At 44.2% G+C, this 19108-nt stretch overlaps 1 protein-coding gene across 12 annotated transcripts in view; it reads left to right on the top strand.

Moving 5' to 3' along the window:
* Positions 1-19108, top strand: part of DEPDC5 (DEP domain containing 5, GATOR1 subcomplex subunit) — a 127029-nt gene that overhangs the window by 85778 nt on the left and 22143 nt on the right. For 6 of the 12 annotated variants that reach the window (XM_043557936.1, XM_043557935.1, XM_043557937.1 and 3 more), the window contains 3 exons: positions 2639-2747; positions 5633-5698; positions 16326-16480. In XM_043557936.1, the coding sequence (XP_043413871.1) occupies positions 2639-2747; positions 5633-5698; positions 16326-16480 (330 nt within the window). The remainder of the gene's footprint in view (positions 1-2638; positions 2748-5632; positions 5699-16325; positions 16481-19108) is intronic. The other 6 variants (XM_043557944.1, XM_043557939.1, XM_043557945.1 and 3 more) reach the window with 1 other exon arrangement.

Here is a 19108-nt window from a genome sequence, read left to right as displayed (position 1 = left end):
AGTCTCAGCCTTCTGCTGATTGTCAGCATGGCTGAGACCAGTCTGGGCAGCTGGTGCTGAAGATAACTCAGTGACAACCAAGTCAGAGCAGAGATCACCAAAAGGCAATTGTCACTGCTTCTATGGAGGCTTGGCTGACAACCCCATCCTGGCAGAAGACAGTAGGCCTCCGTGTTTATTTTCACATATGCATGTATATAGGGTAACTAGTCTTTTGCTGGCAGGTCCCCTCATGAGCCGTTAGATAAGGAGCCTCCAAGGACAAGGGTTTTGGACTCACATTCGAAACCCTGATTCCTAGTCCACAGGTCAGCACATGAAAGGCAGCTCACTAAATGGGGATTGTCATGTGTATCTGAGGGGCCAATGGGGGGTAACCAGGTCTCCCTGCAGCTTTGGGGGAGAGAATGTCACAGTGTGCCTTTGTGGATGAGGCTCAAAGGAAAACACATTTTGATGTGGTAGAGAGAGACAGTGTGGTGCAGGGACATGGGAAAGAATTGAGCAATTGTTCTGCTTTTCCTATATGAATTACACCTCAGAGTAACCAAGTAATTGGTGTAGGGAAGTTTGTCTTTTTTCAATATTGCAGCTAATAGGTACAGAAGGAATGATAGACTATTACCATGTGTGATCTTTAATGAACTTCTGGATCTAACAGAAATCACCAGTGGCCACTAATATCACCAGAGAGAGACTGCCAGATATTACAGGCCTCCAGATAGATATATATAATGCCACTTAAGAAGAGTTCTTGTCCAAAATTGAACCTGAATCTGCTCAAGCCATTAGGTATAACTCCCAGTTCTCAGGAAGTACAAGGCACAGAGGAATATGATAAACAATAAAGGGATAAAAATCAGCACATCCAGACTATGTGCATTTACAGGACAAATGAGCTACTTTCTTCAACAAATAAATTGTAAAGATAGAAGTACAATGAAGAGGAACTTATAGCTTAAAAAAGAGTTAAGAGATACAACTCATTGCAATAGGGGGACCTTAATTGAACCCTGTTTTGAACAAACTACCAATAATTTTTGGGAGACAGTTGGGGAAATATTTGATATTGGAAATTTTTTAAAATTTTAAGTGTGTTTGAATTATGGTTATGTTTTTTTTTCTTAAGTTATTTTCTTTTAATGATAAAGTGAATATTGAAGTTCTTACAGGTGAAATATGTTTTGCTTCAAAATAATTGGAGTATATAGGTAAGGAGTATAGATGAAACATGATTGGCTCTATAATTTTGGGGCTGGGTATGTAGGGATTTATTATCTTATCCTTTTTACTTTTGTATATGTTTGAAATTTTTCCATAATAAACTAGAAAAAAAAAGAGTATAACAGGTTACCATGGAAACTGATTTTTAATCTCTGGTATGAGATTACTTGACAATCTGTAATAAACATGTCAGAATTTTAGAAGTGTCACAGACTGAGATCTCTGGGAAGCAGGCTGAGATGGAGTTTAACATGCAGGTTGTTTATTAAGGAGAGGCCTTAGGCTCAGCGTGTGTGGGAGGGAGGAAGAAGCAGGAGTGGATAGAGGGAGCAGCCAGGTGCAGTGCAGGCCCAGTGACAGCCTTGGGTCCCCTCACTTAAGCTCTAGAGCTAGAACAGCCTTCAGAGATGAGCCCAGTTGGACCAACATGGCCAGATCTGTACACCCCCTTGTTGATCACTCATTGTGGGCAGCTGGGGGCCAGTGGGGGGAGGAGCTTGAACAAGGCTGCTCTGCAGCTGGGGCTGTCCCCAAAGGGGCTGACAGGTGAGTAGTCTGGACAACATGGCCCACTACTGTGCCAGCAAGGCCATAGCAGAGGGATCTGGGCAGTGCCTCACAGCGTACACCACAAGAAGTGTATGTTACAATAGTGATGAAGATTTAAAACTATAATGAGAGTCTCCTGAACTCTACCAAATAAAAATTCAGTGATATGTTGAAGAAATTTGGGGGAGCATTTAAGTTATGACAGCTCATAATTATTTTTAGTATAGGTAAAAGGAAAATAAATGTGGAAATATGCTTTTATGTACTTTTATGTACATCAGAACGGAGATGGGATAAGATGTCATAAGAAAACCATAGTTGTCTTGTGTTATGAGATAGTGTCTGTTAGATATGTGTGATTGGGGGTTGGGGAGAGGAGCAGGGATATAAGTGCATGTATTTGAAAAATTAACATATAAACCTTCAAAATGTATGGGGAGTCGACACATTTCCCCATATAGTTTATGCCACATGTTAATGCAGCCCTAATTTTCAGAATGTGCTTCTGCTGGTATATTTAATGAAAACCGAGAACAAGTCTTCCCAGGAGATTAAAAAAAGGGTTGTTTGTGGATGGAGTCATTCAAACCATGTCACATGGCTTTTCAAAGTAAAAGCCATGTAAATACTATAAGCACTACGACAGTGCTTTTTAAATGGAGCTCTTTTCTTGTTTATCTGGGAGGACTGTTGATTGTTCAGGACAATGAATGCAATGAAGGGTATCGTGTTGGGCCTGAAGGAGAAATAAAGAAGGGTGTTTCTGAGGTGACAGCAGTAGTATCTTCATTTCATCTTGGCTATTGTGGGCCCTTCACCAGGGGGCTCCCAACAAGCCACAGATACGTGTTTTTCCATCTTTCAGGTGCATGGGAGAACAGCAGGCAGCTGTGCACAGTGGCAAGAGCTCCTCCCAGCCAGCGGAGAGCAGCAGCGTTGCCATGACTCCCACCTACGTGGACAGCCCACGAAAGGTAAAGGGGGCCACTCCAGCAGGGAGCTGCCTCATGCTTTCAGGGGCCCGACATGGCGGGCCAAATGAATAGCCATTCAAATCCAGGGTTGAATATGCTGAGGATTTGGATGAATTCTACCCTGAACCCTTTTAAGCATTACTATTTCTAAAGAAGCAGTTTCTGCTCACAATTGTAAGGAAGTTAACTGCTAGATAAATGCAGATACAACATAGTCAAGCTAAACTATATTGGTCAAGTCCCAAAATCTGGTTGGAGCTGTGAAATTGGCCATCTGGTTTTCCTTCAGCCACATCCTTGGCTCTCCCAGATGGGAGGGAGAAAGCTCTTGGGGCAGCTTCCATGAGAGCTAACTCTTTGATAAAGAAATTCCCATCAGTTAGATTCCTGAGAAGTACAGTCAAATGGATTGCATCCTGGGCGGATGGGGGAATTAAAACCTGAGGCTTTGGGCCTCTGTACCAAATAACAAGTCCAGCAGAGGGGCCAGAAACTCCATAGATTAGGCTTTTTGTATCTTTTAAGATGAATAAACTTGGCTCTGTCTACTCATTCTGGGAAGTTCAGAATGTGAGATCATTCTAGTATGGGAAGGTAAGCTGACTGCGTTCTCTTACCTGCTCTCTATCACTAGGAGATGAAGGAGCTTCAATACATGTATTTCATTTTTCAAAATTGTGGCCAACTTGTACATCTATCTATGTATTTGTTTATTTTACTTCCATATATGAAAATTTTCTAGTCATTAAATATTTTGTAAAAGTATGATTTTTCAATAATACGTAATATATCACCATATGGATAGACCCTCATTGGTAATTTACTTTTTTATTAAAATTGTAGATGGTTTCTGATTTTTAAAAAGGATTTTTGGCAATTATTCTATAAGTTTTTATAGTTATTCTGCGCTGTATCACAATTATAAGTAATACTGCAAACAACATCCTTGCACATAATTATTTGACTGCATCTCTTATTATTTCTTTGGGATAAATGAGTAGAATTAGACTACCAGGATGCAGGGGTTAAAATCTAAGAAAGTATAAACTGAGGCTATAGGCAGCTCATATATTCTATAGACTAGCAGTTGGCAAACCTAAATAAATATTTCAGGCTTTGTGAGCCAACAGGCAAGATCAAGGCTATTATGTAGGTACTTCTATCTCCATATAAATTTTTAAAAACCACCCTTAGCCCACAGACTATAATAAACCAGTAGCTGGATTTGGCCTGCAGTCTGTAGTTCCCTCACCCAGCTCTAGGAAGTGACTTTAGGTACAGTCCCAAGGATAGTCTCTGCATAAGGAACGATCTATCCATCCAGGAAGAATCTTTTCACATGTATGTAAACCTCAGCAGCATTAGCAGCTCTACTTCTATATGTTCTAGCAGAGAAGGGACACAAATGGAACAGTGAGAATTCATAAGCATCTTGTGCGCTGCCCTCTAGCTGTTACCCCTACTTATTGCCATCTTTGAGGATTAGAACCAGTGCCCAGGGCCGGACTGAGAAGCAGAGAAATTATAGAACCACAAGCATTAAGGTTAAAATACACCAATGGCCAAATATTAGATTGCCGATTAGCACACTCTTCTGATTTTCCCCCTGAGCACTAAAATCCACATGGACGGTTATCATTTGTCACAGATGTAGATCCCCAAGTAGTCAAAGAGAAATGTAGATGTTATGAGATGGCCAAAGGGAAGACCTCTGTGTGACATGCTTAGAAATGCCAACAGTTTCCCCAGTCAGCGCATCTTGTGTTAGGATGCAGAGAGGTCCTGAGATTGTATCTCCACAGCCACATATTTCCATGGTTTGTTATTTGAGTTCGCAGTGGTTGATGGGAAATGGCAACAGTATTGATAAAATGGGCACCCAACCCATATACTTCAGTGATTCCATTTTGAGAATTGAAGAAAAGTTGTAAGAAAGTAGACCTTCAGATTTATCAAGTGCCATTTCTGAATTTCAGTGGTAATGCATAAAAAATAAAGAGTATTTTGAAGGGACAAGAATTTAAGTAAGATGAAAGGAGGGGTCTTCGGGAAAGTCCTCTATGTTGTTTTTGTTTCAAATACATGGCAGCTTGCACCCCACAAGAATAGGTTCAGAGAGGAAGACAGCTTCAGAACTCTCCACCTCCCCACCCTCACCCCCATCCCATGATGCATATGTTTCTGACACTCTATATGTCTCAGCTTCTTGATATTTTGTTATCCAACCAGTGGAGGAGAAGGTATTGCTGCTTCTGGATCCCCTATTTGCTTAAAAAATTAAGCATGAACTTTTCTTGCATTGAATCCTCTTCTCCCATCTGGCTGCCATGTTTATTAACAGGCAGAATTGAAAGCCTCAAGCCTCTGTCTCTCCAAGAGGGCTGCTGGTCATCCAGCCAGGCGGGAGGCCAGGAAGCGACCCCTGAAACCTTTCCCCCACCATCCCCACCAAGTGGCTTTTTCCTCTCCCTTGACATAGGTCTGAAGGAAGTTCAGAGCTATGTGGGAGGGTGCTGGCATCCAAGCCAGGCTCTGATGAGACCTGAGGGAGCTTGGACACACCTCGATCCCTGTGCTTGCTCCCACACAGGTGGGGTATTCTGCCCAAGAAGGTGTGGATTCCTGCTAATGCTTTGCATTTGGATATGGTCTTTCTGGGTGGATCTTTCTCTCTCTCTCTCTCTCTCTCTCTCTCTCTCTCTCTCTCTCTTTCCCTCCATCCCCCTCACATGCCCTTGTTTCTCTCCTTCCCTCCTTGTTTTTATTTTTATTTTTTTCTTTCATACCCTCTCCTTCCCCTGATGGTTCACCACGGGTCCACATTTGTTCCTTTGCTCCCTTGCATTTGCTGCTGCCGCTGCTGCTTCCTCCTCCTCTGACTTCAGGACGGGGCCTTCTTTATGGAGTTTGTCCGCAGCCCGCGCACAGCGTCGTCCACCTTCTACCCGCAGGTCAGTCAAACTCCAAGGGCTCTGAAGCCCCTGCATGCCTGTCCCATCAGCAGAAGGCTTCTGCTCGGCTCTGAACAGGTGGAATTGGGCTGAAGCTGAGTTGGAAGGGCAGCTGAAATTGAATTCAATCTCAGAAGTGTCATTCCCTTCCGTGGGGTTGGTGGCCGCAGAGGGGGATGGAAATGATTAATGTGAGAGAACAGATGATCGCATCAGCGTTGATGCATTGGTTTCCCGCTCTGCCTGTTTCACAAGGTTGCCATTGATTCTCTGCCACAACAGCAACATCTTCCCGTTTAGGTGTTTTGTCCATATAACATGAAATATGTTTTCTTAAGGACTGAGCACTTATTTTTTTCCTGCCAGTACAACCTGATAAATTCATTAACAGTGTGGCAGGAAGTGGTGAAAAACACAGCAAGCATTTATTAATAGGCGTATGCTTTGTCATAGGCTAATTGTGAGCAACCCTGGGCAGTTCACCTCGCCTCTGGACTTCCCTTAACTCATTTGTCAAATAAAGGGTTGGGACCAGACCTCCACAGGCCTTCCAAGCATAAACATTCTTCAGTTGCTCTGTGCCAAACACATAGTATTCTCTCATGTCATCCTTACTACATGGCCTGTGAGCTAATTTATCCCAAGTTGACACAAAGAGAAATTGGAGCACAAAGAAATTGTGCTTTACCTAGTACAGGGTAGAGCTGAGATTTAAATCCAAGACCAACAGGCTTGACTTGTGACCTCTGCTCTGTAACTGGCTTTAGTAATTACTGTTCTGACAGGTCCTAGTGGAAGAGAAACTGGGCTCCTTGCCCTTTATCGATGCCCATAAGTATATGAAATTGACTTAGTTACAGAGATTTGAAAGAGTTGAAAGGGTTTATGTAGAGTCAGGCAGACTAAGAACAAGACTTGAGAAGTTCAAGGGCAAAGGTTAAGGGATCCCTGTTTGGTGGAAGTCATAAAAGCAACATTGAATACTCACTCTGCCAGCTGCTATGCAAAGGGCTTTGCATACATAGTCTTCACAACAGTCTGTGAGGTGCAGGTATTATCACCCCACTTTCCAGATGAAGAAACTGAGGCTTAAATATATTACCTAGTCAAAGGCACACAAGTCATGAGTGGCTGAGCCCCTGCACCATGTTGTGCCTGGAGGGAAAGGGGGTAATTAGCGTTGGGAGTCTTCCCTTGCTTAAGAGGTCACATGGTGCTATGCCTGTCTGTGCAGGTTTTCAGAGATCTGCGCATGCCATTTCCCAGTGAGCTGCATGACCCTGGGCAAATCCCTGTCAGGATCTCTGAGTTCTAATCCAAGAATCTCTGATCTTTAAGTGTGGAAAGCATGCTACATTTTTGGTTCAGAACAAACTTGGGGTGGACTTTTTAACCTTTTACTTTCTAATGAGAGACCCTCTTGTGAAAAATTTTAGGCTTAGATTAGAAGTTAGCATAAGAAAAATCAGCAGAGCCAGAAGAGAATTGTCTTATAAGTCCTATAATAATATAGCAGTCCACATAGCTTCACATGGTGAAATTCCAGGTGGAACAAGAGTGAACAAGTTCCCACAATGAGCTGTTAGGAGAGGCACACGAATAAAGTTTATATTACCCACCAGGTGTGTTGTTATGCTTACACATAAATCAATAAATTGTCTCTACTCATATGTAGTAAGGGAGCCTCTATACTTACACAAAATGAAATTGTGCTTTTTTAACTTTGTTTGTTTTGTTTATTATTATTGTGTTAAAATATACATAACATGAAATTTGTGGTGTTTGTTTTCTAACGTGCTGTGTGGGGAATGGAGAAAGGCCAGTGGAGTCAGATGACTCCTTTAAGATTTCATCTTCAGCACTGTACCAGGGAGCTGCTTTAAGGATGTTAATTAACCACCTGAACCTCAGTTTCCTGATTTGAAGGAAATAAAAATACCTTCCTTGTAGGATAGTTTTGAGGGTTAGAAAGAGTATCTATTTCTCAACAGACTTCAAGGGAGTGAAGTCCCATAGAGCACATTTCTGAGCACCGTGCAATTAAGTTACAGGTAAAGGACAACTGGGTAACTAGAAAAGCCCCACATATTTGGAAACTAAGTAACACTTCCAGTAATGAATGCATGAGGCAGCAATAATATTGCATGTTGCATGGGATGTGGTGGCTGGATACTAGCTAGGATTAGGATAGGATTCCTACCGTGCCAGGTTTCAGTGTCCATTGCAAACATCTGTTTATTAGTGCCTACTCCCTATTCCTGCAGCCTCTGCTTTCCACCCTAATTCCAGGACCAGGAAGCACAAAGAGTAGGTTGTGTGCTCTTTCAAAGAATGGGGCTGCATGTTAGAAGACTGTCAGGGTGTAGGCTCTGGCATCAGACTAGTTGTGAGCCTTTGGGCAGCTGCACTAACCTCCCTGAACCTCAGGTTTCTCATCTGTAGAATGGGACTAGTAACTGTGTTCTCCTTGTAGGATTGCTGTGAGAGGGACCTGAGATGAAGCATGTTTGTGGTTAGCTATACCCTGGCATATAGTCAGTCCCCCAAACATGTACCTCTGTGTGGGAGAGGGGAGGGAGGACAGGGGCCAGTTGGTACAGGTAGTGAACCAGCTTGATTGGTCCAGTCAGCTGTTTTTCCGTGTGTGTGTGTGTGTGTGTGTATGTGTGTGTGTGTGTGTGTGTGTGTGTGTGTGTGGGTGAAAATGCACTGGGCCTGGGTGACCTCTCCTATGCCTTTGATCTCTGAAATTCTGGGGTGACCCTGTTGGACCTTGCAAAGTAAGTCCTATACCTCTGGCTGAGTCGCAAAGGTAATGCCTGTAATTTTTGGCCGCTGATGACAGCTCTCTGCTGAGAAGGGGTTCCTCTTGGCCAAGCAGGAGAGCAGCATCACCCTGGACTCTAACTCTGCTCTGGGAAGGAAGTGCCTGTAAAATTAAAACAGATAGCAGTGCACAGAGGGTTGCAGGGAACAGGGCCATGCACCAGTCTTGGAAAATGGTTCTTTGTGCCACCAATTCATCATTCTAATGATAATGAAGGTGTCACTCTGCCTGATAAGTGGAACAGAGCTACACAGTTCTCCTCTCCGTGCCCTGCTCTCTGGAAATCGATTTTTATCATCACAAATTTACAGAAGAATTTGGAGAGCATGAGAAACCCTTGGTAATGAAATTTTCCTCAGAAGTCAGCCTCATGATATCATTAGTCTGCAGTTTGGAGCCTGAAGGAATATCATGGTCGAGGGGGACAGGCCCCTGCCACCTGAGGCCTGAGCCGGTGCTAGGGTCTCTTCCCTCCCCTACCCCCTGACCCCCAGCCAGTTATTCTCACAGGAATGTATGGCTCTCAGCAGATCAGCCCCGTGTGAAGTCACTTGTCACTTCTATCACCACCCCCCAGCCTCTGTCCCTGTGGCCATTTCCCATCTTGGTCCTGAGGCAGCCTCCAGCATGGTCTTCTTGCTTCCATCCCAGCCCTCTCCAGTCTGTTCCCCAGCCTGCATCCAGGGTTTACCTTTCCACAGTGTGTTAGCTGGGGCTGCTGTGACAAAACACCAGAGACTGGAGGGCTTAAGCAGCGCATTGACTTCTCACAGTTCTGGAGGCTGAAAACTCTAAGATCAAGGTGCTGGCACATTCGGTTCCTGGTAAGGGCCCTCTTCTGGCTTCCAGCTGGCCACCTTCTCGTTTGTCCTCAGGTGGCAGACAGAGCGAGAGCTGTGGTCTCTCTTAGGATAACAGACATTAATCCCATTATGGCTTTACCCTCATGGCCTCATCTAAACCTAATCAGTTCCCAAAGGCTCCACTTCTAAATACAATCACTTTGGGGGTGAGGGCTTCAACATATGAATTTTGGGCACATACATTCAGTTCATAACATGTGGCTTTCTTTCGTTTAGGGTAAAAGCCAAAATCCTTACAAAGGCCTGGAAGGTCCCACATGACCAAGGCCCTCCCTCCCTTTCTAACCTCATCTTCTGTCATCCTCTTTCTCACTTTTGGACTCCAATGACATGAGCCTTTCTCTAGACTGCCGTAGGCACCAGGTTTCCTGCCACAGTGCCTTGGCACATACTGTTCCCTCTGTGCCTGGTTAACTCCTAGTCGTCTAGTCAAATCCTACATCTTAGATTTACATAGTGCCCCTCCTTTCAGTTCTTCTCCTGGTTCTACCTTTATATTTGTATGACTGGGTTTGATTAGTGCCCAACTTCATGAGACTAAGCTCCCACAGGGCAGCGGCCATGTCTGTGTTGCTCACCATTGATTCTTAGCACCTAGCCTGGCACTTGGGAGGGGCTCTGTAAATACCACCTCAGACATACTGATGGTGGAGATAGACACAAAAATGTTTATTTGAACAATGGAACCCTTTCTTTCCCAATGGATAATTTACACCAAACTCTGAACTGTAACCCAACAAACATGGAACCATTCTGGCTTAAGTATGTGGGGGATTGGAGAAGTCTCCCAGCCCCCAGCAGTTGCAACCTGTGATGGCAACAGAGATGCTACCACAGGCCCCCAGGCTTTTGCAGGATGCACTTTGAAGCTGTTAGGACAGTAGTGCACAGCATGCTGGTGGGAACCCTGGGAAGTCAGAGTCAGTGTGACTAAAAGTAGACTTTTCCCCCTTTGATCTGTTTTTTTTTTTTTTTTTTCCCTCTTTGGAAACTTGAATGAACAAAAGGCTCACATCCCCCGGGGGCTCAGTCCCCCCCCCCCCCCATGCCCGGAGGACTCTAGGGTCACTTTAATCAACCATTGTCCTAACCTAAACCCTCCACCATCAAGGCAGGTTCTTATCAGAAATCTATGCGTCAGACTTCTGCCAAGAGCACAGTTTTCCCTGCAGGACATTCATTTCATTCCCATCTCCCAAAAACATGTTCAGCCTTGCTGTGCATTTTTAATTTTTGAAGTGGTTGGAAATATTTTAAAAAATCAGGAGATTTCATACAGAAATCCAGGTTTCTGTCTTGTATTATGAAATAAGCTAGACACTGGGCCTGGCTTCCTTCCCAGCAGTGGTCACATGGCCTTGGAGCAGCCCATGGCCTTTAGTCAGGTGTGCTAATATATACCTACTGGTCCTTGTACATATTTTTGTTTGCCGCCTTTGCTCTAGAACAGTGTTGTCCAATCAAACTTCCTGCTATGATGGAAATGTTCTGTATCTGTGCTGTCCAACACAGATGGTTAGTCACACATGGCTAGTGAGCATTTGACAAGTGGCAACTGAGGAACTGAATTTTACATTTTATTTTAATTAATTTATATTTAAATAGCCACATATAGCCAGTAGCTACTGTACTGCATGCCGCAGGTCTAGACGTTTAAAACGTTATCATCGAAGTACTTAGATTCTAAAATTTTACTTTTCCTACCCTTGTTTTCTCTTTCTCTCACTTTTTCTATCCTTTTCACTGGGTTTTCTTGTGTATTTATCTTATTATATGTCTAGTTATTGATAATGTCTTTTCTTTTTTAGAGTGATGTTAAGATATAAAAATATAAATAAGCATTGAGAATCAGGGGTTGGGATGGACATGTGGAGGAGGGAGGCTGTACCTGTGGAGATAATCCAGTTTAATTGAGATGGCAAATGCCAAGCCCCTCCTGGGCATAGAGCTGTCCTAATATGGGCATTCCTTGTCTAATGTCTGTTTTTCCTTCCCACTCCCAGATGGTAAACTCCATGAGGGCAGGTGGAAGAGATTTGATTTGGGAAGATATTCTGTCCTTCCCTGATATTATAAACCTTGGGAAATCTCCTGGCTATGGAGCTGGGAGTTATTCCCAAGCTGTCTGAATATGAGATTCTGTCATGGGTCCCTTTATGTTGCCTCTAAATGCCCTAAAGGAGTCAGGTGAGGGGAAACCAGGAACACCACTTAGCCCATTTTGTCTCCAGGTAAGACAAAGCAATGTGTTCTGTCTACCACCCTCAAGGTATAGTTGGAGAGCTGGGCTGGCAGCTTCCTTGTGGCTGATTGTCCTCCAGCCTAAGAAAGTAGTAGGGCTCTGATAGGCACATGAGTTGGAGGGTCCTAGGAGGTGCCTGTTGAGGACAGTATTAACCTGTAAGGCATCCCTGGCAGAGCTTCCCCCCTCATCTTCTTCCATGGCTTTGGGTGTGTAGGAAAAGAGAAGGAGACTGGGGATTGCTGTTGCTGAAGAGGGTTTCTTTGTTTAATTGACTAAATACCAGACTTTATTTGGGTTTCACCAGTTCTCTATGAATGCCCTTTTTCTGTTCCAGGATCCAATTCAGGGCACCATGTTGCATTTAGTTTTCATGTCTCCCCAGTGCCCTCTGGTCTGTGACAGTTTTCTCAGTCTTTACTTGTTGTTTGCTTTTATTTTTGTTTTTATTTATTTTTATGACTTTGAGAGTCTTGAGGCTCCCAGGCTAGATATCCTGAAGAATGCCTCTGAATCTGGGTAAGTTTGATGTTTTTCTCATGGTAGAGTTGTGGGTTTTTGACAAGAATACCTCAGCGGTAAAGCATATTCCTTATCACTACATAATAGCTGGTATATGGGACCCATACAACATCGCCGGTCACGTGAACAGCACGTGATGCGGTATTTGCCAGCTGTCTCCATTATGAAGTTACTGTTTTACCCTTGCTATACTCTGTTCTTTGGAAGCAAGTCCCTAACTGTAACCTACTGAAAAGAGGGAGAGATTCAATTGCAGCTGCTGGAAGCAGGGTATCTGCTGGAAGCAGATACCTGGAAGCTGGAAGCAGGGTATCTATGCAGGTTACATGGAATCCTTCTGGAAGGAGGATTTTGGACAAAGCTCTTAAAATGGAGTTGCATCTGGGGTGCCAGGCTAGCTCAGTCAGTAGAGCATGTGACTCTTGACCTCGAGGTTGAGTTCGAGCCCCACTTTGGCTATAGAGATGACTTAAAAATAAGATTTTTTTTTTTTAATTTTTTTAATGTTTATTTATTTTTGAGAGAGACAGAGACAGAATGTGAGTGGGTTAGGGGCAGAGAGAGAGGGAGACAGAATCCAAAGCAGGCTCCAGGCTCTGAGCTGTCAGCACAGAGCCCGACGTGGGGCTCAAACTCACAATCCACGAGTTCATGACCTGAGTCGAAGTTGGACGCTTAACCGACTGAGCCACCCAGGCGCCCCAAAAAATAAGATCTTAAAAAAATGAATGGAATTGCATCCAACACCAAGCATCTCCCTCCACTTGCCTCTTTCCAGGTCTCTGCACAAAGACTGCAATTCAGTCCATCCAGCTTTTCTTGTCTTTTTGTGTATTCTGAAAAGTTAATTCAGGTGGATTATGGAAGTAAATGGAACCTCCAAAATAAAATGTGACTAGATGGGGAAATAAAAGAAAAATACAAGATACTACATTATCTGAGGACTTATAAAGTATCTAGAGTTTTGTGCTAAATTCAGTCCTGTACTATCTGGGAGCCAAAGAAAAGTGGGAAACATCTGTTCCAGGATTCAGAGTGGTAATAAGATAAAAAGACAAACCATTTGCTTGGAAGAAGCATAACCTTTCCTGGTATTAAGATCTAAGCAGCCTCTTAAAAGATGAACATTGTATGATATAAAAGTGAGGTCAGGAAACGGGCAAATCTGACTCACCATCTGCTTTTATACATAATTCTTATTGGAAGATGGGGTGCCTAGATGGCTCAGTCGGTTAAGTGTCCGACTCTTGATTTCAGCTCAGGTCATGATCTCATGGTTTGTGAGTTCGGGCCCCGTGTTGGGCTCTGCACTGACAGCATGGAGCCTGCTTAAGATTCTCTTTCTTTCTCCCTCTCTCTCTGCCCCTCTCCCTCTTTCTCTCTTTCTCTCTCTCTCTCTCTCAAAAGAAAAGAAAAGAAAAGAAAGAATTCTTATTGGAACAGAGCCATGCCCATTCATTTACACTGTCTGGCTGCTTCCATCCTTCAAGCAGTTTTGAGTAGTTGCTTTTTTGTTTTTTAATTTTTAATTTTTGCATTTATTTATTTTTGAGAGAGACAGAGCATAAGTGGGGGAGGGCAAAGAGAGAATGAGACACAGAATCCGAAGCAGGCTCTAGGCTCCGAGCTGTCAACACAGAGCCCAACACAGGGCTCGAACCCACAAACCATGAAATCATGACCTGAGCCACAGTTGGACACTTAACTGACTGAGCCACCCAGGTGCCCCAGATTTGAGTTTTTTTTTTTTTTTTTTAATTTTTTTTTTCAACGTTTTTATTTTATTTTTGGGACAGAGAGAGACAGAGCATGAACGGGGGAGGGGCAGAGAGAGAGGGAGACACAGACTCGGAAACAGGCTCCAGGCTCCGAGCCATCAGCCCAGAGCCTGACGCGGGGCTCGAACTCACGGACCGTGAGATCGTGACCTGGCTGAAGTCGGACGCTTAACCGACTGCGCCACCCAGGCGCCCCAGATTTGAGTAGTTTTAACAGGCCATCTAGCCCACATAGCCTAAAGTAATTACTCTCTGCTCCTTTACAAAAAAGATTTGCCAATTTCTGATTTAGAAGGGACTCCTTAACCACATCCCTGCTTAAAAGAAAGCTGTAGGAATCATGTAGATTTCTGGCAGTTTAGGCTGATGGGGCAATTCTCAGGTGCCACAGATGAGAGATGACCCCACTACAGTGGTCTGGAAGGCAGCACCTAAGAATTGGGTCTAGCTTCCCTCAATTAACTTCTCATTTAATATTGTGGCATAGTACCTGTTCCTAAGTCTTGCTAGTTAGGGGCAGATGGTGATTGGTAATTGCAAGCTGCTGCTTGCTGCATTTCTCCATGTATTTATGGTGCTAGCAAAGTCTGTCTGGCGTCTTTTTGCAAATCATTGAGTCTGATGTAGGAGATGGTTCTTTAAGAACTGGGGACAACTTTGTCTCTCCTGGGGCACATTTGGTTGTATCTGGAGATATTTTTTTAATTGTCAAAGCTGGAAATGGGGGCAGTGATGAGGGGATGGTGTTACTGGCATCTAGTAGGTGAAGGATGCTTCTCAACATCTATTTAAAAAAATTTTTTTAAAATGTTTATTTACTTTGAGAGAGAGAGAGAGACAGAGACAAAAACAGAGCATGAATGGGAGAGGAGCAGAAAAGAGAAACACAGAATCTAAAGCAGGCTCCAGGCTTCGAGCTGTCAGCACAGAGCCCGACACAGGGCTTGAACCCATGAGCTGTGAGATCATGACCTGAGCTGAAATCGGATGCTCAACTGACTGAGCCACCCAGGCATCCCTGCTCAACATCTTATAAATCACAGGACAGCTCCCCCCACCCCCCTGCCAAGAAAGACTTATCTGGCTCCTAATGGCAATAGTGCCAAGGTTGAGACACTCTGTTTTAGAAGGAGTGATTTTTATGATACCCAACAAAATATTTGATAATATAAGACTCTATTCTGAAGTACTCAAGAGCCCCATGTAAGAGGGACTAAGTCATTTTTCTTGAAGTGCTCTGGAAGTCTTGCTATTCTCTCCACAGATATTTGCTGTGCATTGCAACTTTTCTAGGTGAGCAGGTCATGGTCTTGTGCTCTTAGATGTTTAAAGGGAATGAGACCAATATAATACCATTACATGAAGCAAAACCTGGCAGCTTCCAGGAGAGGGGTTATAGAGGTCCAAAGTAGACAGACAGAGAGAGGTGATTTTCATTTGGGGGCTGGGGTGAAGTGAGTCAGAAAACATTTTACGAAGACAGCAGCATTTGAAATGGTCCTCAAGACTGATGGATTTTTAGCCTGTAGTTGTAGGGAAGGGCACCTCAGGTTGGGGGAACATACAGACAGGATTAAACACACAGGGTTTGATTTGGCTGGGAATGTGTATGTGGGTGAGTGGCTGGCAGTGTGGAGTGATCACAGGTCAGGCCTGTTTTTGCTGGACTTGCAAGACCCTGTGAGCCTGTGAGCCTTATGGGGAGACCTGAAAGATTTCAGAGTCATGGAGTGGTGAGATTAGAACTGTCTTTTTAGGAGGATGAAAAAGGGAGGTGGCTGGCAGGTAGGGTCTTCAGGGGAGAGGCTGCAGTCAAGGGAGTCGGTTAGGAGGCTGTTACAGCCTTCCCCTGGTGGGAAGAGTGTCACTTGGAGATACATGTGAGTCAGCTGAGGGGAGGCCACAGGACTAGGCCTCTCTTTAGAGGTGAAACTGGAGAAGGAAAGGAGCTATCAGGTGCCCCTGAGGTTTGGACCTGGGTGCTTAGAAGACTGTTTGACAGCTATGGGAAAGGAGAGTCAGAGTGGAAAAGGATGCCCCATGGTAAGCGAAGGCATTTGTTGGGATCTTCACCCATTTGTCTCTAGTTGTGTTCCTTCTTTCCTATTTCTCAGTCTCACAGGAATGATTCTGACTCCCTTACTCTTTCTGTAGAGAGTTTTCTTTAGTTTAAATCTGTGGTTTGAGTTAGGTGCTGGTGCCATTTCTTTGGCTCTGGGGATTTCACTGTGAATGGCGGTTTCCTGTCAGCCTTCGTGTGGGGTGCACAAATTCTTATTGCTCTGGTCCACCAGGGCTCACTGAGGCCTGGGAAGGAGAGAAGAATGGAGTTGTTTACATGTATGTAAATAACCTTAAAGAATTTTGTTTTTGTTCATTTTCAAATCTCCTACAGGTATCTGTGGACCAGACAGCCACCCCGGTGTTGGACAGCACCAGTCTGGGGGTAAGCACGGGCCAGTCTGTGGACAGAGGCAGCAGCCAAGCCTTTGGGAACTCCCAGAATTCAGGGGAACAGAGCTTCCTCTCTGCAAACTCCAGTGACAGCAGGTGAGATTCAGAATGGCCGAACTCATGCTTCTGGGGAGTGGGGATGGTCTGGCCTCAAAGGCTACGGAGCTTGGGAGGCCAGAGTCCCAGGCCCAAATTCTTACGTGGCCGTGACTTCTGCCTGGGAGCCTGGGCCACTCAGGCCTTGCCAGCACCTGTTGGATGGGGCTAATGATCTGTGTCCTGCCTTCCTTCCAGAATAGCTAAAAGGTGCCCACAGAGACACAGAAACATATCAGGCATGTGCAGGAGGAGGCTTTGGGAAGGGGGCCCGGACAGAGTCTATCCTGTTCTCTGTGGCATCTGGCATACTGCCTGGCACATGATTGCAGGCAGTCAGTATCTGCCACTTAAGGAAATGAACGAACAGCAAATGAGTTGCTGGTTGTGCCCAAACATGGCTGTTCTTTCCTACTCCTGAGTATCCAGAGGAAAAAGAAGCTACTTGGACCTCGTTTACTTGAGAAAGAGCTCCAGCTTTTAATGCCATTTGTCAAATCTGAAAAACTTTTTTAATTCCTTCCCAGCTGTGTTAGCTTATAATATTCTGCCCAATCTGGTCTTGTTGCCTCACTGTCCTACTGACTGAGCTGTCCTTAGCTGAATGTTCTCAGATTTGACTTTGGCTTGTCTTCATTTGAGAGCACAAGGCCCCCTGTGGCACCTTGCCTGCCTGGCCCTTGCCAGCAGTCACTCAGTTTCCTTTCTGTCACTCAGTCTGTGTCAGTTTTACCTGCATCTAGTGCACTGCACCTCGCTTACTCTGGGGATGATGATCACTTCAGAGGCAGCAGGCAGCCTGGACTTCTGTAGTCTCTTTTGTCCCTCCAGGCCTGCATTCCCATCAAGTCCAGCTGATTTTTCAGCTCTGGATGTGGAGGAGATTGGAGGGGCTGCCTGGTGCACAGGGAGGGAGTGCATTTCTCTGCTTCCTCATTGAGCAGCAGGTTTTGTTCTGCTTTTGGAAGAGAAGGGGAACTGGGGATGCTTAGGCTGGAGGTGAGAAGGCCAAAAATGACACGAATCAGGACCAGTGACGAAAATTACAAAGAACAGGTCCCATTTCATGATGAAGAACTGACTAGTGGTTGATACTGCTTCAGGGAAATGGACTGCATAGAGGAGCTACGTTCTCTGCTGTCGAAGACATTCACACAGACAGGATAGCCTCTTGTCCAGGCTCTTGTAGTGGGAACTCAGGCAGGCATTAGAAGGAAGTTCACTTCCGGGCAGGGAGAGGAGAGGGGGGTGGTCTTCACAGTTTTTGTTTTGTTGTTTAAGTTTTTATTTATTTATTTATTTATTTATATTTTTTATTTTTTAAAATTTACATCCCAATTAGTTAGCATATAGTGCAACAATGATTTCAGGAGTAGATTTCTTAGTGCCCCTTACCCATTTAGTCCATCCCCCCTCCCACAACCCCTCCAGTAACCCTCAGTTTGTTCTCCATATTTATGAGTCTCTTCTGTTTTGTCCCCCTCCCTGTTTTTATATTATTTTTGTTTCCCTTCCCTTATGTTCATCTGTTTTGTCTCTTAAAGTTCTCATATGAGTGAAATCATATGATTTTTCTCTTTCTCTAATTTCACTTAGCATAATAGCCTCCAGTTCCATCCACGTAGTTGCACATGGCAAGATTTCATTCTTTTTGATTGCCAACTAATACTCCATTGTATATATATACCACATCTTCTTTATCCATTCATCCATCGATGGACATGTGGTCTCTTTCCATACTTTGGCTATTGTTGATAGTGCTGCTATAAACATGGGGGTGCATGTGTCCCTTCGAAACAGCACCCTTGTATCCTGTGGATAAATGCCTAGTAGTGCAATTGCTGGCTCATAGGGTAGTTCTATTTTTAATCTTTTGAGGAACCTCCATACTGTTTTCCAGAGTGGCTGCACCAGCTTGCATTCCCACCAACAATGCAAAAGAGATCCTCTTTCTCCGCATCCTCGCCAACATCTGTTGTTGCCTGAGTTGTTAATGTTAGCCATTTTGACAGGTGTAAAGTGGTATCTCATTGTGGTTTTGATTTGTATTTCCCTGATGATGAGTGATGTTGAGCATTTTTTCATGTGTCGGTTGGCCATCCGGATGTCTTCTTTGGAGAAGTGTCTATTCATGTCTTTTGCCCATTTCTTCACTGGGTTATTTGTTTTTTGGGTTTTGAGTTTGATAAGTTCTTTATAGATTTTGGATACTAACCCTTTATCTGATATGTCATTTGCAAATATCTTCTCCCATTCTGTCAGTTGCCTTTTAGTTTTGCTGATTGTTTTCTTCGCTGTGCAGAAGCTTTTTATTTTGATGAGGTCCCAAGTTTTTATTTCTTTTTTGAGAGAGAGAGAGCAAGTGGGCCAGGGGCAGAGAGAGAGGAGGACAGAGGATCTGAAGTGGACTCTGTGCTGGCATCACAGAACCTGATGCAGGGCTTGAACTCATGAACTGTGAGATCTTGACCTGGGCCGAAGTCAGATGCTTAACTGACTGAGCCACCCAGGTGTCCCTTCACAGGCTTTTTTTAACTTGAGATCCTGAAATGTTCCACTGAGTCCTGGACCCTCCAAATAGGAGAAGGCTGAGGCTGAGGAAAGAGAGAAGTTTTATGGACTTGAGCT

The sequence above is a fragment of the Prionailurus bengalensis genome, chromosome D3 (assembly GCF_016509475.1).
Source record: "Prionailurus bengalensis isolate Pbe53 chromosome D3, Fcat_Pben_1.1_paternal_pri, whole genome shotgun sequence".
Classification (NCBI taxonomy): Eukaryota; Metazoa; Chordata; class Mammalia; order Carnivora; family Felidae; genus Prionailurus; species Prionailurus bengalensis.
The sequence above is the reverse complement of the archived record's forward strand: the minus strand, read 5'-3'. Positions and strand labels throughout refer to the sequence as shown.